The sequence below is a fragment of the Dreissena polymorpha genome, chromosome 3 (genome assembly GCF_020536995.1).
Source record: "Dreissena polymorpha isolate Duluth1 chromosome 3, UMN_Dpol_1.0, whole genome shotgun sequence".
NCBI lineage: Eukaryota > Metazoa > Mollusca > Bivalvia > Myida > Dreissenidae > Dreissena > Dreissena polymorpha.
This window is the reverse complement of record NC_068357.1, coordinates 79,946,697-79,973,392: the sequence shown is the minus strand read 5'-3', so window position 1 is coordinate 79,973,392 and position 26,696 is coordinate 79,946,697. Positions and strand designations below refer to the sequence as shown.

The following is a 26,696-nucleotide window of genomic DNA, read 5'->3' as shown; positions in this document are numbered from 1 at the left end:
TGATGAATTGAACGGAGTTATGTATCGATCTTTCTGTCAGTCTGTAAGCGTACTATATTATGCGCAATAATATAAGTACAGTGATTCGAAAACGATTGTAAACATTGGTGAAATGCTTCTTACATAGTTATCTTTTTGAGTGTTTATGAGGTCTGATCGTGCAGTTTGCAAACATCAAAGGAAAGATTACAATCCAATGCATTTGTCATCGTCAACCGTTTGGAATGTCAATTAGGCGATGAGTGAGTTTTTAGCATGTTTCTTTCTATTTTATTAATTTAAAAATGGCTGCCCCCATGGTGATGAAATGACATGTGTTCGAGTTTTGATATTTTTAGATATGTAAACTTTTTTTACTATTTAAGCGTAACTTGCCCTCGTCAATGTCGATATTATTCACTAGTTATATAATTTTCCGCCGAAATACGTGGAATAAACTTGATTCAGATTTTTGAAAATAATGTATATTTTAGTGTTAAAATCGCTTTGTAGTTTGATTGATTTTGTGGATGTTATGATACGTTGATGTTTAAAATTGGTAGCAGTTTGAAGGAAAAACATCCTTTCAAGCATATATGTATACCTTTTCAATGTGGCACTCTTCCTTTAGTCAAATTTGAGTTCAATGCTAGGGGTCCCACATTTTTCAAAATGAAGCCTCTACATGAACCTTAAAAGCCTGTGCAGTTCGCACGAGCTAATCGGGAACGACACTTTCTTCTTTTATGGTATTTTCTGTTTAAAGAAAGCCTCTTCTTGATAAAATCATCCAGCTTAGGCGGAAAGTGTCGTCCCTGATTAGCCTGTGTGGACTGCACAGGCTAATCTGGAACGCCACTTTACGCTGATACATTTAACCCCATTTTCACAGAGCACGGCTCACGTTACGCTTTTCAATTCATTTTGTGTGTGTCTGAAATGTACAGTAGACACCGAACCACTGAGTGGATTGAAATTTATTTCCGTAAGTATTATTGCTCCTTAACATATTTATAAAGTGCAGATATGCAAATGTATAGAGTGGATTTATTTTCAGCGTAGAAGATCATAGATGACACTTCAGGTTGCTTTAAGCGAGAAATAGTTCATATTCGATACAATATTGCCTTTTATTTAATGTCATAGTGACGGCCGTGTAGATATGCGTCTGGTCTTTGTATGACAAATATTAATTGAGTTGAGCGAAGATCGGATGCTCTAAATTTGTCATTTGGTAAATAGTACATTAAACGTGGTGCGTTTTAAAATTTAGAACTATTCATAATTACGAAATCATTTCTTTTGTCGAAGCGGGGATATTTTTCTATTATGCATTTATGACGCTCGGTCACGAAATGCGATGTCAAGATAAATATCGGAGCGATTTTTATTTTATTTTTATTTCTGTTACGAACTCATGATGAAGGTCGGAACAAATCTTTGTTTTAGAGTAACAAACTTCATTACAACGTTATAAATAAACAGCACAACACTGATTTTTTCATAAAGCACTGCGTCAAGATTTGCTGCTTCGACAATTCTTTTCCTCTGGTTTGACAGTTTTAAAGGCAAGCGTATCCGGTGATATCACGTGACCACCGTGAACGAATTTGAACTCGCTTCGGACACCTCGGATTTCTTCGTACAGATCATCAGCCTCACTGGTCACTTGTGTCCCCTGAAAACAAACACAGATTAAGTTAGAAGATTTCACCACAGCCACTTTTTTCTTGTGTGCATTTTTGGTGCGGGATGCGGCGCTATATTATATGCCCGGAAAATGTTCTGACGGTTTAATAAGGGGGGTGGGGTTTTAAAAAAGACCCCCCCGCTAATTTTGCCGGGCTAATTTTGTTTTCAATATACTACACAATGACGAAATATGCAAGGTACATGTATATTACTGGTCCGATATAATAAGGATGTTTCAACTCATACATGTTTTTATGCAATAACCATTAATAACCTATGTCTGTTCTCAAGATTCTATATGAGGAATTAGTATGCATGCATTTCAATGGAATACTATGGCTGAAAATAATGCGACACAATCAACTTAACAATTTTTGTTTCATTTAAAATGAACAGTTATGCAATCTAGTATAGATGCCATCGTGTTGTTTTGCAAATGACAACTTTTGAACCTCAAGAAGTAGTTCCTGCAGTTTTGACTTGTCATTTATCTGTAAATGTGTAAGAAGCTCAACAGCGCCCTGGGTTGTGACTTGATTTTGGCTTAGCTGCAATATTTTAACAAAATTATTTTTTACATATATATTCAACTTTTTAAATAATGTATAAGTGCTTCTATAATCGGCAACGCATATTTAGAATAATGGTGATTTAATCCAATGACAAATGTTAATAATTATTTTTGGTTTGAAATACTTTTGATTAAAACTATGATATGTTTTCCATTAAGCACAAATAAATATGAAATACAAAAGATCATACAACACAAGACATATACATATAAAGATTTAGCAAGTCGTCGTCGACAGAATTACCGCGAGCGACTCTAACGACGAGTTGTTTCCGAGCGCCTTCGCAATGGCGCGGCTTCCTTCGAACCCTATCCGGTTACATGAGAGGTCAAGCGTCAGCAAGGTGTTGTTCTCCTCCAGAGCCTCTCCAATGGACGCGGCCCCTTCGTCCCCAAATCCGTTCCAAGACAGATTTAGGTGTTTCAAGTCAACATTGTTCTACAAGGAAATACATAGTTCGTGTTCATCATGGCTATGCAGGGAAGTTGGCCTCTCTAATACAGTTTAAGCAGGTCCTCATGTGAATTTGTTTTACAGTGAAATATATAACGTTCCATAGTAGTTTAGTGCATTAAAAAAACATTGTTTTACCTGGAAATACATAGTTTCAGTACAGTTAAGTGTAATCCAATTAAAATCACAATCTTATGAAATATTTGTAATATTTTAATTTTCACTTTAACTTATTTCATAATTTTAATTAATCATAATTAATAAAGTTTTAATAATTTTCAATTAACAAAATTTTAAAATAACTATTGCATATTGTTTAAAATAACTAGTACATATTGATTAAAATAACTATTGCATATTGTTTAGAATAACTATTGTACATTGTTAGAAATACTTAAGGAATTGTGCAGTTCATATCACGCATTAAGCCCAGTTTTCACAAAACCACACCGGAATACTTTTTTGTGCCAGGTGAGCTACAAACTCTATCATATTGATGTACTATAAGAAAACAGCTTACTAAGCTAACAAAGAATAGCACATTCCAATCTAAATTGTTTACCAAATCAAGAACGCAAACGTAAGCAGTAGAAACTTCTAGAAAGTTCCATGACCAAGGGTTAACAACTTTGATCCGAACAAATATAAAAAAGTAGGTAAATCAATGTACTGCGTGAGACCACGTAGGATCACGTGAGTAACGTAATATTTAAGGAAACCTGTGCGCGACTGAAGCACAGTGTTTTCTGGATATTACAGGTGAGCTGTTGCTACTTATTTATTTTCAAACCTAAATTATTGTTTGCTGCAAATAAATATATTCATACTTAAATTATTGTTTACTACTTTAATTTGTTTCAGCTACATTCAATGTAGAGTATTTAGGAAAGTTGTTTGACTGCACAATATCCAAATAAATATATATTGTGCATTTATGATAATTGCTATTTTATAAGTATCATATTAGTAAAACAAATAGTACTGTCTTCTCATAAATAAATAATTTCTTTATTTTATGATTTAACAAAATAATGTTAATACCTGAAAACTGTTAGTAAAATTGAACAATATTCTGTGTGATTTATAAATATATATTAAGAATCAATATCGTTGCATATGTACGTATATATCATAAATGATATTTATGCATGCAAATATTTATCTTGTTTAACAAATTAACACAGTGTTTTCTGGATATTACAGAGAATAAAATGGGCTGTTAACACTGTCGACTTCTTTGATTATTTACATCTATTATGGATCATAGAATATTAGCGCTTAACGCTAATTTGCATAAATTGAAGAATGGTAGCATTTAATGCTAATTGAAAATGAAACACTACAAATACAACATTCACTAAGACCGTAATGGACAGAATAATTAATTATTAAGGACTAAATAATGTATCGTGCGTAAATGAAGATCCCGTTACCAATTACATTAAATGGAAATAATGAAAACTTCAAGGAACATTGAAATAACAAGTAAAAGCACGTACGATATAAATACTCAATTGAACAGTGTTATTCATGTAAATCCACCGTTTAAACACATCATGTGCACGAATTGTGTGTATATCCACCGTTAAAACACATGTGCATGAATTATTTTTGTGCAAATCCACCATTTAAACACACATGCACGCATTGTGTGTGAATCCACCGTTCAAACACATGTGCAAGTACTGTGTTTAAAAGGCGTATGGTAACAGCTTCTAATATTAATATTTGATTATTAATATTTGATATTATACGCACTACAATAGATCAGATTTAATTATCTGCAAGTGCAAGACGTGTGTTAAATACTTCCGTAGGTATGTAGAACCTGTCTCCCCATGTTGTTGCCTGCTTTTGTACGTACTTCAAATCGCCATATAGGTGCAAAAAGGTACCACGTGACATTGAAATAAGAATGCACATGGTACCTTTTTCCACCAATGGGGCAAAATGTGTATCGTCATGCTATTTCAAGATAACGTTCGCGTGCACATTTTAAAAATGTGTGTCCCTATGCTACTGAGCGCTTTGTACATTTGTTAATTGTTTCTTCCCATGCCATCAGATGATTACGAACGAAGGTTAATCGTGTTCCCCGTGCCATTACATACATGCGTACGTACGTGAAGCGTGTTTCTCGATGATATTACACGTTTTTGTTAATTCGTTTATCGGGTCTTCCAATGTTCTTGCATGCTTGAGTACGTACGATAATCCTGTCTCTCCATAATATTGCATTCATAGGTACGTACGTAAAGCGTGTTATCCGTACTATTGCATGCTTGTGCACAATTTCAAAGAGAGTGTCTCTCCATCGTATAGCATTCGTGCGTACAAACATAAAAAGCAGCTCTCCATACTTCTGTTTGCGTTCGTACGTAATAGGTTTATGCCCATGCTTTTGCATTCTGGCATATATAACACGAGTCTAAAATGCTATTGCATGTTTGTGTAGTTACGCTAAACATGTGTTTCTTTGCTGATGTATACTTGCGCACGTTCTTAAAGCGTATCTCACCTATGCTATTTCCTGCTCACGTATGTACGTATGGCGTGTTACCCCATACCATTGCATGGCTGTGTACAGACTGCAATCTTGCGAACGTACGTTAACCGTGTCGCGTCATGCTACTTTATGCTTGCGTTTATTATGTGATTGAGTTCGTACATAAAGCGTATCTCCACATGCTATTGCATGCTTGTGTACGTAAGAAAAGCTTGTCCCCCCTTGTTACTGCATGCATGCGTTCATACGTTTACGGCGTTTCCACAATCTATTGCATGCTCGCGCGCGTGCGTTAAGCATGCCTCCACATTCTAGTTCATGCTTGCATGCGTTCGTAAAGGGTGTCTCCCCATGCTATCGCATGCTTGTGTATGAACGTAAAGCGCCCCACTCTATTAATTGCTGATTTACGTAAGCGTGTCTTCCGATGTTAGTGCATGCTTGATGTCAGACGTAACGCGTACCGCTCCATATGCATACCTGCGTGATTACGTAAAGCGTGTATCCCCATGCTATTGTATGACTGCATGCGTACCTAAAGCGTGTTTAACCATGATATTGCATATTGCAGTACGTAAGTAGTTCATCCCTTTTATTTTGCCAGTATTTGTACGAACATGTACGCTAGGCGTGTTTATGCTATTGAATGCGTGCGTACGTACGTAGAGCGTGTCTCCCCATGCTATTGCACCCAGCATCCGTATGGAGTTCCAGCTCATGTCGAGATCCTCGATTGAATCATTCGTCTCTGAAAGAAACCCAAACTCAGCTTATTAATTCCATTTACCTACTGGTTGTTGATCATAATGGTTGACTTTGCATTGTTATTGCGGCTTTAACAAACAAAGTTATATGAGATTCCTATTTTGGATACTTTAAAGGGGCCTTTTCACAGATTTTGGCATTTTTTAACTTATTCATTAAATGCTTTATATTGATAAATGTAAACATTGGATCGTAAAAGCTCCAGTAAAAAATCAAGAATAAAATTAAAAAAAGGAAAAGAACATTGCCCGGAGCAGGTTTCGAACCAGTGACCCCTGGAGTCTTGCCAGAGTCCTGAAGTAAAAACGCTTAAGCCTACTGAGCTATTCCGCCGAGTATACATACTTGACGTATTTTATACCTTATATAAGCAATCTTCGTAGTTTCACAAAATTTAACGACAAAAACAGAACTCTCCAAATTATTCAATCGTTTCGCGTTGCAACGCTTTATAATTTTTAGGTTTTAAAATCGTCAAAAGATGCATATAATGGCTATATTAGACCATGGTAAATGTTCAGTATTACTGTTTCCTCACAAATATCATAACAAAAACGAAAATGTGCGAATCTGAAACAACTTTTTTCAATTTTGTCAATTTACCAAAGCGTGAAAAGATCCCTTTAAAGGTTGTTCCATAAGGAAGGTTGTTAGATGTGCCAATTACTTGGCATAGCACATCTTTCATTCGAGTTTGATTTTTCTCTTAAATGTACGTATTATCGTTAATCGTAATTACCTTTTATTAAAGTTTCAATTAACGTCTCAAATAACGTTGACGTACAAATTGTATTTACTACGTTCTATCTGAATAGTGTGGAACGCGTTACGAACCTATAGATTTGGCAAGAATCTTTCCTCCGGTCTCGTTGAACTTGTTATGGCTGAGATTCAGCTTCTTGATCTTCCTGTTATACTGCAAAATGACCATGAACAGAGTAGCTCATTGTGCGCATGATTGTCAACTGTTACGTGTATTATTCTTTGTGGATTAAGTATATTAAAAATGTAAAATGTATCTTACTCAAACCTTTTGCAAATTAAAAAAGCACATTCACGCCTTCACGCCACAGTCACGCCTTCATTGATATTAAAGCATATATGCCTGACATTATGGTCTACACACCGCCTTGATGCGTAACTAGGAAATCTAAAATGCTCTATAAATTACTACATATATATACGTTTGATATCTACAATGCAATATAAACCACTACATATACACGTTGTTTATTTGAAATGCAATATAAATCAATACATATACAAGTACATGTACTATATACGTAATTTATACACTTACTTCTATATTTGAGTCGCGTTCTGAGAAAACTGGGCATAATGCATGTGCGTAAAGTGTCGTCCCAAATTAGCCTGTGCAGTCCGCACAGGCTAATCAGGGACGACACTTTCCGCTTAAACAAGATTTTCTGTAAGAAGGGACTTTAAACGAAAAATACCATAAAAGCGGAAAGTATCGCCCCTGATTCGCCTGTGCGGACTGCACAGGCTAATTTGGGACGACACTTTACGCACATGCATTAAGCCCAATTTTCTCAGAACAAGACACATTTAGGTGTAATATATACACTTATTATGACATGTTACCTTTAACGCCTCTGCAAAACACTTGGCGCACTCGTCATCTAGATCGTTGCCTTCGAAGAACAACAGCATTAAGTGACGCGTTCTGAGAAAAGGGGGCTTAATGCATGTGCGTTAATTGTAATCCCAGATTAGCCTGTGCAGTCCGCACAGGCTAATCACGGACGACACTTTCCGCTTTTATGGTATTTTTCGTTTAAATAAAGTCTCTTTTACACGAAAATCCAGTTAATGCGGACAAAGTCGTCCCTGATTAGCCTGTGCGGACTGCACAGGCTAATCTGGGATTACACTTTACGCACATGCATTAAGCCCGGTTTTCTCAGAACGCGACTCATTTTTTTAAATAAAAAATATATTCATTGTATTATTCAGAACTCATGTTTAACAGCAATAAAATAGTTTAAGCGCTCTTTGCGGTAAAATAGTTTAAGCGCTCTTTGCGGTGCCATACATAATTATGTTTGTGTAGTTTGGCTACGATCGGAGAACAAGTCTGACTCTAACCAAACAAAAGTCAGTGTATAATAAATAAAGAGAAAACTCCGGAGAGCGAATACGAACGTTTTTCATCAACCGAAAGTCAGCCCACATAAATGACCATCTCTGACTGGAGAAAGATGCAGAATGCACTCAAAGTAAATGATTGGCGAGTGTTCAGCGCCCTTGCCTACCTGCGACCTGCAGAGTGGTGATGCGCATATTCTCTGACAACATTTCTGTGAGAAGGAGCACCTCATATAGACCCAGCCTCGCGTTAGACAAACGCTGAAAAATACGTGCAATGGTTTGTTGAAAATAAAAAAAGATGTTTGATGAAACAATAATTAACCGCATACTTTCGCTCATTTAAACCTTTTTCGAATGTACTTGGGTTTTTAACAAAACTTAATTTTGACAAACTAGGACGAAACCAATTTCCGTTAATAAAGAATGATATTACATTTTCTGCAAAATCATGACACACAACCTTGGCATTTCGTAGCTTTAACTTGTCTGTCTTTCATTTGTAAAGATTGTCTGATTAGCGCCCAACATTATTTATTTTAAACATATACATATTGGCAACATCTATATTTCATTATAACATATTTAAAAGCTTTCTCACCAGTTCGGTGACGGTCATATTCTCTTCCAACATTTCCACCAGATACTCCATGCCTTCCCGACCAATCTCGTTGCCGCTCAGATCTAATGACGTCACGCACATGTTGGTCTGCAGCACAAGGACAATTTAATCAAATACGCATAACGTTAAACCGCAACTGCATGCACTTTGAGAAAGAAACCTTACTTTAAATGAAGTCTTTTAATTAAAAAAAGAAAAGTTTGCCAAACAATGAGACCCAAAATAATTGTACTAGGCATACATTCGGTTATTTTAAAATTACGATTTGAAACTCAGACAAATCATTGAAGGCAAGTGATTGCATAAAATACAGGCAACATTTCAAAACTAAATTAAAATAAAAAAAATCGCAAGTTTGAATAAAACAACATACATTCGAATGTATCTTAACAAACATGTTCACAGTGTATTTGCATAGCAACATATGGTTATTGAGATAACTTATACCTGATGAATTAAAGCCTGTTTAATGTTGAATATGATTTAGATTTTATGTGTTTTATGATGACTATATTGTGAACGTTATAATGATATAAGCATTATTTATATTTCATAATAATACCAACACGTTATTTAACCATTGTCATATGTAGGTAAACACTTTTAATTATTTACGAAATGACGAATCCCATTCATACCCTTTTTGAGAATGATAGGTAATTAAAACAAATGATCTTACTCTACATCAAATCTCTAAAACGAGATTGTCATCTTTGTCTCCGTCAAAGCCGTGCCTAAGAAGCTTAAAAACTTTGATAGTGTAAATTAAGAAAAGTATTTTACTCACCGTTAGAGCATACGCCAGCGCCTTAATGTCGCTCGGTGCAAGGGTACAATTGTTCACGTTCAGACCGTCCTGCGTAAGTCCCTTTAGAAGACGCCGTCTAGGTGCCACGCCCTCTTTGATGCAGGCAGTCAGGTAGATCTTCTGACTCATGTCCAGGGTTTTAGCTGGCTCCTTTGTCTTATCTAAAGTTGTTAATGTATTAAAGCCCCACATTAGATACGTATTCGTATGTAATTAATGAGGTCTTAACATACCGTAAATATGAATGTACCAGTTTTCGTGTTGAGAACGAATTAAATAAAAAAGGAATACCAGTACTCAGCAAAGATACTGCATCATTATGGTAGCATTTACCACTCGTAAAACCCATCCGTAAAGAAACCCCTGAGTGTAAATTCAGTATACAAGGCTGGTGCGAAATATAAGCTAATAGAGATCACAACCGACCAAAACAAGTTGTCGAGCTATACCTTGAATTGACGTTTTCACTTTACAGCACTGTGTGGTAGGCTTTAATTTGAAAAAAGTTATATATGTACAACTTGGATACCCGGCATTAAAATAGCATCATAAGTTAGCCAATAATCGAGAAAACAAATGAAAATAAAAAAGCAATAAAAAAGTACATATATGTACAACTTGGATACATGATATTAAAAAAATAATCATAAGTTTGCAAATAATGGGGCAAAGAATCTGCAATTGTGTACGTTTAAAAATAAACAACATGTTTAGTTTAATTATATTTAGTAACATTTGAATAACATGTAAGCTTTATCGTATTTGAGTGTTTTGTAGGTTCGTGTTCTCACGCGCTACGTTCACCTTCATCACTGGCGCTTTCCTCGCTACTGCTGTTCTTGTCATAGTCAAAGTAGTCCTTCAGATATTTCGGCGTAGTCGGCCTTGCCGGCGGCTCTGATTTCAGGTCGGCTTTAGACGCTCCACGCGTTAATTTGGTCAACATCTTACTTCGCTTTCGCGTTTCTTCGGTGGGGGACTTCTTTCTGCGACTCACTCTGCGTTTGTCTAACGCTTTATGATGGATTGGCATGCGATCACTGGAGGACATAAATTGGTTCGTTTGATTTAACAACAGTATATTGCAGTACTTTGTTGGCCCTCTAAAAGGAGAGTCACGAGATCATGGCATGCTACACCATGCAAACAACACCACTGATACTTCCAACCATATGTATTCTGGTATACCTTAACAGAATATACAAACAGAAGACCAATACAAACAACACCACTGATACTTCCAAACAAATGAAGTTAAATACTATATTATGGCATGCTAGCAAATTTATATTGTATAAGCATATTTATATTGTATTCAAGCATTTTTCAGTAAAATGTATTTTGGTATACCTTAACAGAATATGCAAAAAGAAGACCGAAACAAACAACACCACTATTACTTCCGTCCAAAGTGAACAGACTTAAATAATATACATATTGCTGTTAAACAACTTGCATTTTGAATAACCATGAAAGATATTTGCATAATCGCAGCACAAACAACGCACACATGCAGATTGTGACTGTTAAAGAGAATTTCATTTGCATTGCGAATCTACTGATAAGTAATGAATGCATGTATTAGCGCTAAAGTATGAAAACCTGATAAGAAACTAAGCACTATAAAAGAAAACAAAAACAAATATTGGTCTTGTTGAAATTAAACAATAAATATGGAATTAAATTTTACATGGTATTTAAACAGAAAATAACACAGATATCAACTTATTCGGTGCACCCATTTATTAAACTCCCTATGGCAATATGTGCGAGCCGCAATAAGTCTGTGTGATAAAACCAAATCAAAACGAAAATCTTTAAAGTCGTTTACTTACTCAAATACTCGGACTATCCTAAGTGGTTCCATCACTTTCTTTTAAATTGTATTCGCTTTTCTCGTCATTATACTTTTTATACAAAATAAATCACTCTTTCAGCGAGCATTATCGTCCTTAACGGTCTAGTCTGAGGAATTGAATTTTACAAAGTGTCAGTAATTTATCAAGACTTAAGTGAAATTAAATGCAAATTTGCGCTAATTCGTTTAACAGCGAATTAATGTTCAAAATAGCCAAACACGTTAAGTCGATGACAAGACTAAAAACGAATTGAATCAATTGTGAGAAATTGAAAAATAACAATGATCCATGTCGTGTCATTTGATAGAAGGTTTCAAAAATCACTGCTTGAACATTTATAGACGGTGATCAATTTAAATGTATTGAATGGTAGTTGACAATGTAAATAAAAAGCCCGATATGATGAACGGAGCTTGAGATATCAAATAATCGGGATAATTGCAACTGATAGCAAATAAAGAAACGCGTAATGATTTGCCACTATTGATTTCGGCTCTTCTAGCGCAAAGGTTTTGAGGAAATCAATTTGCTTACCACTCAGCTTTATATGCATAGTATTCAGATGAGTGTTTATTGTATAGTGCATATTTGTGCCTCATTAAAAGCAGTTTGAACTCCTAATTTACCGACCCTTGACTTGATTAAACTTTTTTATCACCATCAAACACACGTGCATTAAATAAAAGAGTAACACGACGTATGCTTTTTTTCGACCGTCGTTATTGACGATGCTGGAACAGCGTCGTCTAAGGTTTGATAACCAGTAAAAAAATTCTTCACAATGGGAACCTATGTAAAAGACCGAGCCAGTCCGATTGAGATAACTCGATTTTTCAGTTACTTCCATTGGCATTCGCCACTGCGTAGCTGATTGATCGTTGATTTTCATTGAGAGTATTCTCCTAGCAGAGTTGTCGTTCGTGTTGATAAAGGTAAATATTAATAGAACAGCATATCCTGGGGAAACAGATTCAATAAGTATATCAGAACGTTAATTTAAAATTAGTAATTTTACATCCATTTTATTTTATGGACCAATGTTTGATATTTGTTCTCGATTTAGTAAATAAATTGCGAATAAAACATGTAATATTAACTTTTTACGTGATCACAAAACTAAAGAATGCGAAAAATTTCGAACCTGCAAATTGTAAACGCTGCACTGCTATGATATATATATAGATATAACAACAATCCTCTGCGTAATTGTCCGTCCCGCTAGCGCAGTGGTAAGAACGTTCGCTTTTTCACCTTTACGACACCGTTTCATTTCCCGCTCCCGGCGCAATGTTATATTTTGTCTGTTTTGTGGTCACCATTCCGGACAGGTGTTTTTTTCCGGATAATCTCACCCCCCCCCCCCCCCGCAGCATTTGACCATATAAAAAATTAAAAAGTATTTCAGTACAAAACAAATAGCTGGAAATTGCAGCTATCATTCAAAATTCGTCCCAACTGTCGTCAATCTAATCTTATAAGGTAGGAGTGCTGGACACACTCCGGGTCCCAACATTATGCAGCCTCAGCGCAGAGGTAACTCATTACCTTGGAAAAACACAAATACACAGACTGGGTGCAGCCTAGGCGCGTATAGACTCAAACAAGGCAACAAACTCAAGTGCGGGCACAATCATTTAAAATTTACATATTGAATACGATATTCTAACCGAAATTACACAACCACTTAAGTGTACATACCATGTTTGATATTTCGTTCGATTGTTAGATTTCAGCATATACATGTATAAGGTCATTTCGCTATTAGTTAACTTATCCATATGTTCTTGGGCGAACTCGGATAGTCAAGTGCTCATACGATTGAGCTCACATGGTCCGGCTATGTGCTCATACCTACTTTCGAGAAACATCATGAAGGTATTGCCATACTTAATGAACAAGAATGTGACCCGCTTCCCAGTTTCGCTCAATGGGTCAAGTTACCCACGGGTACTACTTCCCCGTACCCCTAAACTTTTTTTCGTACCAAAAATGTTTCGTACGCAAATTTTGTTCGTACCAAATTTTTTTTCGTACCCAAAATTTTCGTACCCAAATTTTTTATCGTACCCAAATGTTCGTATCAACATACACAATTGTGGTGATATAGATAGACTTAAATTGATGTTTTATATCCATCCTCTTCAAAAGCATCGTCACACCAGTACTGTCAGTACTTTGATTTTTAAATTGTAATCTGTCATCGGATGTACATTATCGAAATACTAGCTTTATTGCAGCATTGCCGGGATAACGCTATCGTGCGGAACAATCATGTATTTTTTCTTGTCATCTTTTTGCATGATAAAATAAACAGACTGTAGTCAACTTAGTATTCTCAATACAGTATATATTAATTCTGAGAACTGTTGATTACTTGCTTAATATAATAAATTAATGTATAACGACGTGTATACTGTTGCATGCAAACCTCTTTGAACATCGATGATTTAATCCGAACGCTGTTTCTTATCAGGAATATTTCGTGGTTATGTCCTACTCATCTAACTTGTTTTACAAAGCGTTACCCGTTGTAAAGTGTGTTCGTCTGGACTAGATTGTAACGTTGCAATGCATTCTATGAACATCATTAGATAGGCAAACATAATTTAAATGCAAAAACAATAATATTGATTGATATAGCATAACATTTTACTGTGAAAAGATACCGAAATGATTTAATTCCTCTGAAGATCAACGTGCTTCTGACAATATTTTGTGGTCGTCATTTTTCGAAACGCATAACTATTAAAGATGATAAAATTCGTTAATAAATGAAAGCAATGCCGCGAGATATATGATGCTATTAACACAAATTACAATGACAGCGTCATAAACTTGCTGCTGAAAAAAACCCACAACACTTTGGTTCATTCCGTCATTGAAATTTGTTAAATCTTTTTTACTTGTTAATGTTTGATTTATATTGAAAGCATGCACCATTGATAATTACATAAAACTAATGAATAATAATTTTGATTCACGAGTATTCTAGCTTTTTAGCCGTAAAAAATATTATAAACATTAATATCATTCAAAGGTTGTACTATACAAACATGTTGATAAGACGAACTTGTCCGTGTTCGAGTTTCCATGTGCTGCTTCCATCGAATCCATCCGCCATTCATCTGCCATCAGTTAGGAACCTTTTAGATGATCAATAAGCCACTTTTTATTCAAAATAATGTATCGAAGTATCTCACTACAATACAGATGAATTATTATCAACTGTCAATACTCATAATCGGTATGTGGTTGTTTTTGTTGCAACAGAATTGAACAACAATATATCATTGATCATATCGGTTTTGTAAATTGCATAATTACAAATTAACAATCCAATTAAGCAATACCGTATATCCGTATATTGTTCTGCCTCTTACATTCGCAAATTTTTAAACCACTGGATGAAATTAAAATCGGGAAGGGTTAAAAAAGGATTAAAAAATATCATGCCGTTACTTAAGCAGATTTATATTGCCATATGGTTGCATTGCCAAATTTTCATCCGCAAGTCCTTACTGCAGTTATCTATTATATTAAAGTGACACTATAACGACAAGGCAATGCACTAAATTAATCATCAAAGAATCATTCGCCGCCGAAACATTATACAATATTAAGAGACGAAGATAGAAAAAAAGAAGTGTTTTTCATGGGCAGTTTTCGAAACAAATAGTGCACCATGTCTTTTCACAGTAAATAATCTGCCCATGGAATTCTATTATGTCAAAATTTGGCATTCGATATCAAATTGCCTGAACACCATTAGTGGTAAGGGAAATGGCTATATTTCTGTGATCAAAAATGCTTGAAACGGATACAATTATTATAATGATGTTCATATAGGATGTGGTACAAAGTTGCATACAAGATTAATATTCCGTCCCCTTTGATTGTGTCAAGTTCTGTTTTTGAGCCGTCATATGTTCCAATCTATTTCTGAACATTAGCTTCAAGTGCTTGTGAGACAGTTGACGTACATGTTCTTGATGTTTTACAGTTTTAATATGTACAATCATTAAATCGAATTAATGCATGTGATTAAACAGTCGTGCTGACTGTTGATCGGGGACTGTACTTTCGCTTCGTGTCATTTTATGTTTAGAGGAAGTGTATGTATATCGGCTTCTCCGTTACAATACAATCTGAGTTATATTTGCAACAAGGTTTTCGGAGAAAATCTTTAAGGTACAAGACTAAATTACGAAAATAACAGCTCATCAGCTCTTATCTTGTTGAATATAAGGGATAACAATATTTTATTCACGATTACACGCACGACTAAGAACACACATAAAGGTATGACCAAGTCGCTTTAATAGTTTTCTCTTCACAAGCCCGTGCACGGCTTAATGTATACAGACGCATACTTTGGTATCTTATGTTTTATTTGTTCAATTATTCATCTCCCTTTGAGCGACTGAGTGCATACTAAAAGCACGTTATCAAGCGATTTAATTTTGATAAACTGATTAGACATCTGTACAAACGAATAAATAATATAAACTATTCAAAGGGAATTTTTCTCATACAGACTTAGAGCGCATATTAACAGGTTTCTGACCCAGGTTGCAATCAATATATGAATGTAATACAAGAGGAGTGAGGATCTCTTTAGATCGCTAAAATGTCAACATCAATCTTAAGAACATCAATGTTAAGATTGAATTAACAAGAGTGTTTGACTTTTGCGATGCAATTTTAATATGAATATTTGCATATCTGTTTAAACATGTTGTCATTTCAGTTATGAATATTTAAGTATATGCAGGGACCTATACAAACAGGTATATGTATAGGTTTCTGGTATATGAAACAACTTATAGAAACACGAGCCTATCAACGAGCAAAGATTTGGAGGTGTGAAAAAGTATTTTTCTCTTTTCCCCTTGTTTTATGTAGTTAAATATAAGAACAGGCCGGTATTAAAATAATACAAATAAATCATATAATAAACATCATATTATATTTTTAACAAATAATTATTCCGAGTGCAACATTTGATTGCAAAACTGCCGTCTAAAACATGGTGAAATAGGGGTTATTATCAAGCCATTTCAAAATTAAACTATTTCGACGACACATATTTAGTAAACCTTGATTGTAATGATCGATATTTTCACAGATTTTGGCATTTTTTAACTTATTCATTAAATACTTTATATTGATAAATGTAAACATTGGATCGTAAAAGCTCCAGTAAAAAATCAAGAATAAAATTTAAAAAAGGAAAAGAACATTGCCCGGAGCAGGTTTTGAACCAGTGACCCCTGGAGTCCTGCCAGAGAGTTGAAGTAAAAACGCTTAAGCCTACTGAGCTATTCCGCCGAATATACATACTTGACGTATTTTATACATTATATAAGCAATCTTCGTAGTTTCACAAAATTTAACGACAAAAACAGAACTCTCCAAATTATTCAATCGTTTCGCGTTGCAACGCTTTATAATTTTTAGGTTTTAAAATCGTCAAAAGATGCATATAATGGCTATATTAGACCATGGTAAATGTTCAGTAATACTGTTTCCTCACAAATATCATAACTAAAACGAAAATGTGCGAATCTGAAACAACTTCTTTCAATTTTGTCAATTTACCTAAGCGTGAAAAGATCCCTTTAGTGATCAAAGGGGAAAAAACCATTACATACAAACAAAAACTATCAAATTGAAGGTATGCATTGTTAAAACGTTAACGAAATTCATTGGATAGTTAAACAGGCAGCAATTCACGAAAAGCAAACCATCTTAAAGGGATCTTTTCACACATTGCTCGCATTGATATCTGCATTTTCTGCCAAATGTCCGTTCCTGCTGGTATCGGCTGTTGCTGCAGGAGTGGTTGGAGGTTCCAGAATCTCTAGGAATTGAGCCCGAAGTGAGGCCCAACTATACCGGTTTGTATTGATCTGTTATAATTTGTACATTTCATTTATACTACTTGACAGAAGTTGTATTTTACATATATGTGTCCTGTTCTGAGAAAACTAGGCATAATGCATGTGCGTAAAGTGTCGTCCCAGATTAGCCTTAACTTGATTTTCGTTAAGGAGGGACTTCCTTGAAACTAAAAATACACTAACAGCGGAAAGTGTCGTCCCTGATTAGCCTGTGCGTACTGCACAGGCTAATCTGGGACGACACTCTACGCACATGCATTAAGCACAGTTTTCTCAGAACGCGGCTCATATATATATTTAAATATATGTTGATATAATATATATATATATATATATATATATATATATATATATATATATATATATATATATATATATATATATATATATATATATATATATATACATATGTATGGTTTTCTGTGTTCTGTTTGTATTTAAGCAACCATAAAATCCGCCCCTTATTTCTGAAAGCACTGGAACAATGTCTTTTTTAAATATCTCTTCTATATTGCAACAACAATTACACATGCTTCATAAATAATATACATTTTGCCCCTTTTTTGATAAACTGCGATTTCAAATATTCTTTTTTAATTTACTGTGCCAGGCACCCACTACGCCCTCCTGGGAAAAACACTATGAAACTAAACAACATTAGCCAATATTATTTTTGCTTTTCAATTATTTCAGCTGTACACATTATTGTTGTGGCAGATAAATAAAACATACATCAGTTTTATGAATAATTGAGATGCTACTTGTTTGTACCTTAATTTCTTTTCGCCTCAGCATACTCGGGTTCTTGCAGAAATCTCTTAGTCTTTTGAACAACTGGTTGTCTGTATTGTAAATGTTCTCATCTACAGAATATTTAACAAAAGATGACATAGTTAATAGATCAAAAACCACAAAATTCTCAGCATACTTTTTCTCAAGTCTGTTTATTAGTTTACAAAATAAAAAACCGCAATAATTGTGAAATATAGTGTTACCTACGTAAAGTTTAATTGCAACTACCGGTAACTGATTATTACATTGTTGTCACTGTTAGTCTTTAGCATAATTGCCTGACATTGCCATACATTATCCTGGACCGAAATAGGCTTTTTAGTGATATTTATTGTCACATCAATTTGAACCCTAGATGTTAAGTTAATAAGTTAAATTGTTGGGTAGTAACTGGGTGGAGATGGGGCCAATCCCTTAAAAATTGTGCCACCATTGTTGTTTTCTGAAAATTTCAAATTCACTTATGTTTCTCTTGATGCCATTTTCCAGACTTCGTAGCCACCATGTATTAGAAACCATCTTTGAACATGGAAATATTACCTTTTATTTATGTTATGATGTGTACACAAAACAACCATTTTTACCTGGAAATATTTCTGGATACACAAGTCTGTTAGGAACCAAAGGGTAGCAACCACAGTGTACTGCCTCCAACCTGAAAAAGTGCACACATTGTTGAATAACAAAAACTATCATCCAAAAAAGGTTAAAATGGCAACTAAGTTGAACCTTTGATTGTATATTGTAATAACGTTACAAACTTTGATTGAATAACTGTAAAATAATTTAAGTGATATTCACAGATATTAAAGCATATATTTATCCAATCAGTATGCTATGTTGTTTAGTTGGAGAAACAGTACAGAAAATGGTAATTATTTGGGACATTCTTTTAAACAAAGTCTCTTATTCACGAAAAATTAGTGTAAGTTGAAGGCACAGGCTAATCTGCTACAACAATTTATGCTTAAGCACTTAGCGGGTTTCCCCGAGTCATGTTCTCATATATTCAAATACACATGTTCTCAATGCTCTACTTAATGGACAGTAAGTAAGCTCAAGACTGCCACAATAATAAATACTACATGTATATCATATGATTGTTACCAGTATTTAAACAAAGTTGTCTGAATAACATTGCCAACACAATGATTGCCTTCATCAGCTAAATCGCTCTGCCTTAGTAAGTGCGCAAGTACAACAATATATCTTTTAACACAGAGAATGATGTGACTATTAAATGGAATAATTAAATTGTATAGATGACCAACAACAACGTATGATAATTTACATCAACTTCCATTATGAGTTGCAATAGAAAGGCAATAGAAGAAGGTATTCGACTCGTCGCTTACATGGCAACACCGAAGAATTCGTGATTGGCTGTGGACACGACAACATCCGCCTCATGCAGTACCCGGAAGTACTCCCCACGTGTCTTCTGAAAACCCCAGTACCGTATTTTATCCTTGAGCTGTGAACTGGCTTCTTCGAAAATGGCTATAAAAAGAAAAATGTTCTGATCTGCGTGCATTTGATAAAATAAGGATGCTATATCTAAATACATCGAAACTGTGCTCTGTGAAAAGGGGGTTTAATGCATGTGCATAAAGTGTTGTCCCAGATAAGCATGTGCAGTATCAAGTATCAAAAGGGCATCTTTTGTGAAAAGGTCATTCTATAATGTTTTGTCTGATCGAGTGATGTTTGTAAAATATGTAAACTTATGTATATCCAAAGAGAGGCAGACAAGTCATCAATATGAGCAAATATTAACCAATAATTTGATAATGTGTTCCCCCTTGTGATCAGATAATCAAGGGTTACTTATATAATTTATGTGATCCTAGTCCAAAAGGCTCTCATTATATTGTGTGGAAAACTCCAAGTATGTTAATATTTAAATATAACTGTTTAACCTCAAAACCAAAAGGATTTTCTTTCCTACTGACCAACCATATGCAGAATACTTACTAGAAGTATTTAAAAGATGTCCTTTGAAAAACCGACAGACCAATGGAGATAAAAGCGGTATACCCTAGCTAACCATTTCGAAAAGGGGTGGAGAGCATAGCAGCATCAGACAATTATTAATTAAAACAAGGGCTGTTTGTAAAACATGCATGCCCCCCATATGGGCTCTCCGTTGTAGTGAGAGCCATTGTGTGAATATGTTTTTTGTCACTGTGACCTTGACCTTTGACCTAATGACCTGAAAATCAATAGGGGTCATCTGCCAGTCATGATCAATGTACCTATGAAGTTTCATGATCCTAGCCATAAGCATTCTTGAGTTATCATCCGGACACCATTTTACTATTTCGGGTCACCGTGACCTTGACCTTTGACCTAGTGACCTGAAAATCAATAGGGGTCATCTGCGAGTCATGATCATTCTACCTATCAAGTTTCATGATCCTAGGCCTAAGCGTTCTTGAGTTATCATCCGGAAACCATTTTACTATTTCGGGTCACTGTGACCTTGACCTTTGACCTAGTGACCTCAAAATCAATAGGGGTCATCTGCGAGTCCTGATCAATCTACCTATCAAGTTTCATGATCCTAGGCCTAAGCGTTCTTGAGTTATCATCCGGAAACCATTTTACTATTTCGGGTCACTGTGACCTTGACCTTTGACCTAGTGACCTGAAAATCAATAGAGGTCATCTGCGAGTCATGATCAATCTACCTATCAAGTTTCATGATCCTAGGCCTAAGCGTTCTTGAGTTATCATCCGGAAACCATTTTACTATTTCGGGTCACTGTGACCTTGACCTTTGACCTAGTGACCTGAAAATCATTAGAGGTCATCTGCGAGTCATGATCAATGTACCTATCAAGTTTCATGATCCTAGGCCCAAGCCTTCTTGAGTTATCGTCTGACAACCACCTGGTGGACGGACCGACCGACCGACAGACCGACATGAGCAAAGCAATATACCCCCTCTTCTTCGAAGGGGGGCATAAATATTTATATATGATTGACAAAAAAAGAAGACATTTACATTCCAAGTCTAACTGTTTGAATGGAAATACACATTTGTTAAATAAAATCCTAGGGATACTCTTTTTGATTTCTTATCACGCCTACTTTAATAAAGTGCGTCAAAAACCGTTTTTATGTTATACTGTTTTACAACAGGTCCTAAAATATTAATGCAGGTTTTATGTTTATAAAGTTCTGTTATTTAACTGTCAAAATACATTATTGACAGAATCCCTTAGTCTGTCACCCGGACTCATGAATATACATCACCCACCTGGGACTTCTGAATACTGGTCACCGATGACTGACAACTGGAAGTCACATCCTGCTGCCTGTAGCTGCAACATCGCCTGGAAAAATGACTCTGGGTTCTTGTCATGCTCCCTGAAAATTGTAACACGGAACACATACTAAGACTAAAAATACAGACACAATGTAAGTGGACAATATCATTCAAAAAAAACTTTTCTTTGACCGCTTATGATGCTGGAACTTGTATGTGCAACAATGGCAGGTGAGCAGAAGTCATTGTTGAATGGTGTGGAGTTCCATGTTCAAGATTATTCAAGTAAGAGTTTTCACTGATCTTTCCATTTGATAGTAGATTTCTATGCTGAATGGTTTCAAAAATTAAATGAAGGCACTTTATTCCGAAATAATACTGAGAAACTGTAATTAACTGAACAGGTTCAGAGACTGGACATGAATCATTTTTGCTTTTCAAGGTGATGTATGCAACTAAAGTAGAATGTTGTTTCATTCCACAAACTAATTGCACAAACATCCATATTCAAAATACTAACAGAACTTCTTCTTTTACATTAGACTTACCATCTATGGGGCCAAACTATATGCAATGGTGAATCATCTTTCTTTAACCGTTTTGTTCCGCTTATGTGTGCATGTTTTACACAATCTTCTTTATTTTGACTAGCACATAGCATGTTACTTGTAACGTCCCCTGTTGCACTTCCAACGTTATTTACTTCAGGCACTGTTTCCGGAAACACTATAGGGTAGTTTAAAACGTGGCACTTTGGCGATATCTGGTCAGCTAGGCCTGAAGGATGATGGTCTGGCATAAGCTTAAAGAATGACTTGATGTTGGCCAAGAATGATGTCTTGTTGAACTCAGAGTTGAATAGCACTTGATTCGCGACTAAACTGAAAATAATATACCATTAGCAGATTTGAAATGGGAAAGTGCAAATTTTTTAATTAATGATGATCTAACATAAATCCATTTTAATAATCTGGTATTTTGCTCAATACATGCAACTTCATGAAAAATAGAATTGATTTATTGTTCATATAATTGGGTAATTGGTGATGTTTATGAAAAAATAATATAGTCTTTATTTTATTTAAAGTTTTTCAAAACACAAGACCTGATATCTAGTATGTTCTTTGCACAGTTTCTTTGGAACTGTCAAAAGTTACTTAGCCACTCAACTGTTATATCTTTGATTGTCATTTCGGAACTTGTGAATTAGCACTCAATAGTCTTCATACAGTTATCACATGAACATTATAGTTAACTTAAGCGTCAACTTAAAATTTTATTATTTTATAAACACCATACAGTAAGTTTTGTTTACAAATGCACAATGATTTTGAAATTATAGAAGAAATGCCAAAGCTCAAAGGTTAAGCTCCGAAGTAAGAAAAGCTCAAAGGGTAAGCTCCGAAGTAAGAGCTGGAAGCATTCACAAATACCAAAGATGCAAAAATAACCATGTGTTCAAGATACTCAATTCTCACCATGACATGATTTGGTTATAGCCATACTGGAAGTCCCTCTCTGGTCGCTGTTTGTGCGCCTGTACGGGATATGTGAGCTGGTTCTCGTGGAAGTACAGGACCTTTTTTAGAGGTGAAAGATCAGGGCGAAGTGCAATCAACTCCGCCAGGTTCAACACGGAGCTGGCAAATAATGTCCTTAAAAGCAGCAACAGGCAATATTCATTTACATGTAAGTCTGAAAGTGATATTAAAAACGTTATCTTGCAAGTTTCTCGCTATCCTCTTTCTGCAAGGAGTATAGCTTGCTTATATTTAATCGATACTGGTGAACTCTATAAGCATAATTTAATAGTTTGAATAGTTGTTTGCATTAATGATTACCAGTAGTGAGATATATGAAACAATAACAGAACAGAACAGTACTTTATTTGTTGTTTTAATTTATAAGAGAATCACATAAACATCAAGTATACACATTAAATCATAGTAAATAATTTGGGAAAATGGTTGTTTTGTGAATTTTTTCTACCAGAGAGTCAGTCATACAGTGCATATTTCAACAATTAATTCTATTGTCTAGAAAGAAACAAAAATGTAAGTTTTTAACCAGTAGCTGTTAAATTATTAATGGTAAGTTGGCTATTTATTTTACCATCTCTATATTTATCACGATTAAAGTCGATGACAAATGAATTCATAATTACACAATTTTGTTTCCTTAACATAATACAATTATACAACAAGAGCTGTCACCATAGGATGACATACGCCCCCTATAAACGCTTTGATAGAAGTAATGAGCTTTTTTGAAACCTAAACGCAGATTTCAAAACCTAAATGCGGACCCTAAGTTCAAGGTCACAGGGGTCAAAATTAGTGTGCGTATGGAAAGGCCTTGTCCATACACAATGCATACAAAATATGAAGGTTATAGCTCAAGGGACATAGAAGTTATGAGCTTTTTTCGAAAACTAAACGCAGATTTCGAAACCTTAAGGCGGACCCTAAGTTCAAGGTCAAGGTCACAGGGGTCAAAATGTGTGTGCGTATGGAAAGGCCTTGTCCATATACACATGCATGTCAATTTGCCAAATATGAAATTGCTATCTGAAGCGAGTTAGAAGTTATGAGCATTTTTCGAAACCTAAACGCAAAGTGTGACGGACAGAAGGACGGACAGTCCAATCACTATAAGCCCTCCTTTGGGGGCATAAAAATCATGCATACAAATCAGTGTCAGGTTAATATTGGAGAGTTTTAAAGCTCAACTATACCATACTATATCTAAATTTATAAGCAAAAAAACAGCATCATTAACCCTTTTCCAGATTCCAGATTGATATGTTTTTTTATGCATTTGTAGTCCCTTTGAAATTTTAAAGGCTTCATTATAAATTCCAACCCTTAGTTACTGATGAGCAGCAAACAGCATAAAATCTGGACAGACTGCGAGTTACTCCCAGGCCGTCCTGATTTAATGCTGGTTGCAAAAGCCATTTTCAGTTTGCTTCTTATGGGGGAAAAGCTTAAAAGGGGTTTTAATTCATTGTTCAAATTAAATTAAAACCACATATTCTCACTTAAAAGATGTCTTAATCATATAATTGATAGATTTTACACAATATGAAATAGAAATGGTTCACCTGAAGCAGTGTGATCTTGGAATTGTCTGGCTGAGGTACAGGGCCCCCGTGCGTGCTCTCCAATGCCATTTCTTCCCTGTCATGGTTACAAGACTACTTCCGGGTATCTCAGCGTGCAGTAGGTCCATCAGCTGGCGGTGTGAGCCAGTGTAGAATGGCTCCAAAAGAAGTATAGTGTTCTTGCAGGAAGCCATTTAATGACTTCCTTTCTTCTTTTTTGTATACAAAAACATTCACCATGGGATGTATTGACGCTAGCTACTTGTCTGTGAATTAAACGGTACAAATATTATGAACAAATTATTGATAATGAAGAAACATGAAATGAATGACTATTTTAAACTTTGTTTCAAACATATGGTGCCAATAGAAAATCATCATATCATGAATACATTTAACAGTGACCATTATACAAGCTTATCCCATGTGTTACAATTGTGAAGTTCCCCACAACATATGCAAAGTACAACAGCTGTTTTTAATATACACCAAACATTAACAGACTTCAATATAATGGGGTATGAGATAATTGCTAATTTGGTGTCTATATATGAAAATAAGAGGCATATTATACAAATAAAATAATAAACCAACATTAATAAATGTACGTTGCAACACGATCATTAATGAGGATGTTGGTGAAATTTTATCATTGAAATCTGTACATATTGGCTGCTTTCAGTGAACACGGGGCTTAATGCATGTCAAATAAGATTAGCCTTTGCACACTGATTAGCCTGTGCAATGCGCACAAGCTAATCAAGGACGACAACAGCGAACAACTTCAGTGCCTTCAGCGCTTTGATTTGATATTCGTTTAATATGGGTACGTTCAAGCGATATATAATGTGCTATATTATAGCAAATTCATAAATATATTACTTTTGTATATTTTGTCAAATTCTTTAGGAACTTATAAATAGGTAATTTAACTTACGTATTGTCGAAAACACAACTCAATCAAAACCCAAAGTTGTGCTATTTAAAACAGGCGAATGTCTAACAAAGGGAGCTGACTGTGCACTTATTAGTTACAGTAAGGGAAAATACTGTGTTATAACATAGATAGTTCTATTTTTCTAGTTCATTATTCCTTTTCGATGAAGGAAAATGGAACAGATCCTTATTAAAACATCAAATATTACTATTAGAATTATACTTTGTACTATAAAATGCGACTCTTTCATGTGAAAATTCATTGACACATGTTTAGATAGATCTATTTATTTTTTTGCAAATAGATAAAATCAATTGGACCCTAGACACCTCAAATACATATGCTGGAAGTTCATGTAATTCATGATTATATGGAAATGTACGGAATAAAGAATATAAGGGTTTGCTCAAACCAATCAATATTATATGTTTTCATTTTTATGTGTGTCAATTTACCGGTAAACATGTGTCAATTTACCGGTAAACATGTGTCTTTGCGTTGGTGAACAATTAAAGGGATCTTTTCACGCTTTGGTAAATTGACAAAATTGAAAAAAAGTTGTTTCAGATTCGCGAATTTTCGTTTTAGTTATGATATTTGTGAGGAAACAGTAATACTGAACATTTACAATGCTCTAATATAGCAAGTATACGCATCTTTTGACGATTTTAAAACCTAAAATCTGTGAAAAGGCCCCTTTAAATATAACGTAGAGCTAAGATGAAAGTTATTTGCGATCATATTTTGTTAGTCCCGTTCATCATCGGTACTTTTTCATTGGCCGATTACCGGTAACCTTATTACAATGTATCCGCTTAATGCATGTTCTCTGTATCTTGAAATCAAATAGGTATGGATCCACATCTGAAAAGTTGTAACTCGGCATCAATCTCCACGCAGAGCTGTCGTTCCATGCTCCCACAGACAATCACTGCCATCACAAGAAAATCCTACCAGATTTTGTAGGATTTTATTTTATTGGTTTCAGTATTATATTATGACAAGTAGTATCATTTTCTTTTACATGTTGAAAATAATGTATACATTTAGGTTCATAATACAAAATAATCACCTAAATTAAAAAAAGTAAAAATAACAACTGTAAAATTTAATTATTGTACTTCATCAAGTGGTTGGTTATGAAGGCAGGGATTTGATCTAGCTATGCTGGTTCGTGTCAAACCTCTGCGCGGTGTTTGACTCGGCATTATCTCAATACCATAGAGACGTATACAAATCTTTTAATTCGATACATTTCTTCTATTTGCTTCATCATTAACGATGCTTTGACCAAAATAAATTAGCAATTCAAGATGATGAGTCAGGAA

At 35.0% G+C, this 26,696-nt stretch overlaps 2 protein-coding genes across 6 annotated transcripts; both read right to left on the bottom strand.

The window, feature by feature from the left end:
- Positions 1 to 941: 941 nt before the first annotated feature.
- On the bottom strand, positions 942 to 17,152 carry LOC127874903 (leucine-rich repeat-containing protein 74A-like). 5 transcript variants are annotated; one of them, XM_052419584.1, is made up of 12 exons: positions 17,134 to 17,152; positions 14,419 to 14,508; positions 10,311 to 10,546; positions 9,486 to 9,667; positions 8,678 to 8,785; positions 8,244 to 8,337; positions 7,573 to 7,622; positions 6,802 to 6,883; positions 5,865 to 5,950; positions 2,487 to 2,681; positions 2,124 to 2,219; positions 942 to 1,657 (listed from the first exon to the last, which is right to left on the bottom strand). In XM_052419584.1, the coding sequence occupies exons 2-12, from the start codon at positions 14,484 to 14,486 to the stop codon at positions 1,496 to 1,498; spliced, it is 1,359 nt and encodes a 452-aa protein (XP_052275544.1). In that variant the 5' UTR covers positions 14,487 to 14,508; positions 17,134 to 17,152; the 3' UTR covers positions 942 to 1,495. The 5 variants fall into 5 exon arrangements, with proteins under 5 accessions (XP_052275544.1, XP_052275548.1, XP_052275545.1 ...); XM_052419588.1 differs by lacking the exons at positions 14,419 to 14,508; positions 17,134 to 17,152 and adding an exon at positions 12,507 to 12,717; XM_052419585.1 differs by lacking the exons at positions 14,419 to 14,508; positions 17,134 to 17,152 and adding an exon at positions 11,342 to 11,702.
- LOC127874906 (glycosyltransferase-like domain-containing protein 1) lies at positions 16,046 to 25,449 on the bottom strand. Its single transcript, XM_052419593.1, has 9 exons — positions 25,369 to 25,449; positions 24,432 to 24,697; positions 22,807 to 22,983; positions 21,877 to 22,209; positions 21,320 to 21,429; positions 19,413 to 19,557; positions 18,642 to 18,712; positions 18,037 to 18,128; positions 16,046 to 17,274 (listed from the first exon to the last, which is right to left on the bottom strand). Exons 2-9 carry the CDS (start codon positions 24,623 to 24,625, stop codon positions 17,128 to 17,130), a joined length of 1,269 nt encoding a protein of 422 aa, XP_052275553.1. The 5' UTR covers positions 24,626 to 24,697; positions 25,369 to 25,449; the 3' UTR covers positions 16,046 to 17,127.
- Between the last annotated feature and the right edge of the window lie 1,247 nt (positions 25,450 to 26,696).

Bases quoted from the DNA above. Each gene is read 5' to 3' on its own strand.
- LOC127874903 (XM_052419584.1), bottom strand. From the start codon at position 14,486: ATGGCGGATGGATTCGATGGAAGCAGCACATGGAAACTCGAACACGGA. The intron at 6,884-7,572 runs GTAACATGTCAT...GTCATTTTGCAG, and splicing joins GTTTTGCAGAGGCGTTAAAG to TATAACAGGAAGATCAAGAA. The intron at 2,682-5,864 runs GTACGTACGCAC...ATTTCCTTGTAG, and splicing joins CATGGGGAGACACGCTCTAC to AACAATGTTGACTTGAAACA.
- LOC127874906 (XM_052419593.1), bottom strand. From the start codon at position 24,625: ATGGCTTCCTGCAAGAACACTATACTTCTTTTGGAGCCATTCTACACT. The intron at 19,558-21,319 runs GTGGGTGATGTA...TTCTTTTTATAG, and splicing joins CCAGTATTCAGAAGTCCCAG to CCATTTTCGAAGAAGCCAGT. The intron at 18,713-19,412 runs GTAAGCGACGAG...GCACTTTTTCAG, and splicing joins GAATTCTTCGGTGTTGCCAT to GTTGGAGGCAGTACACTGTG.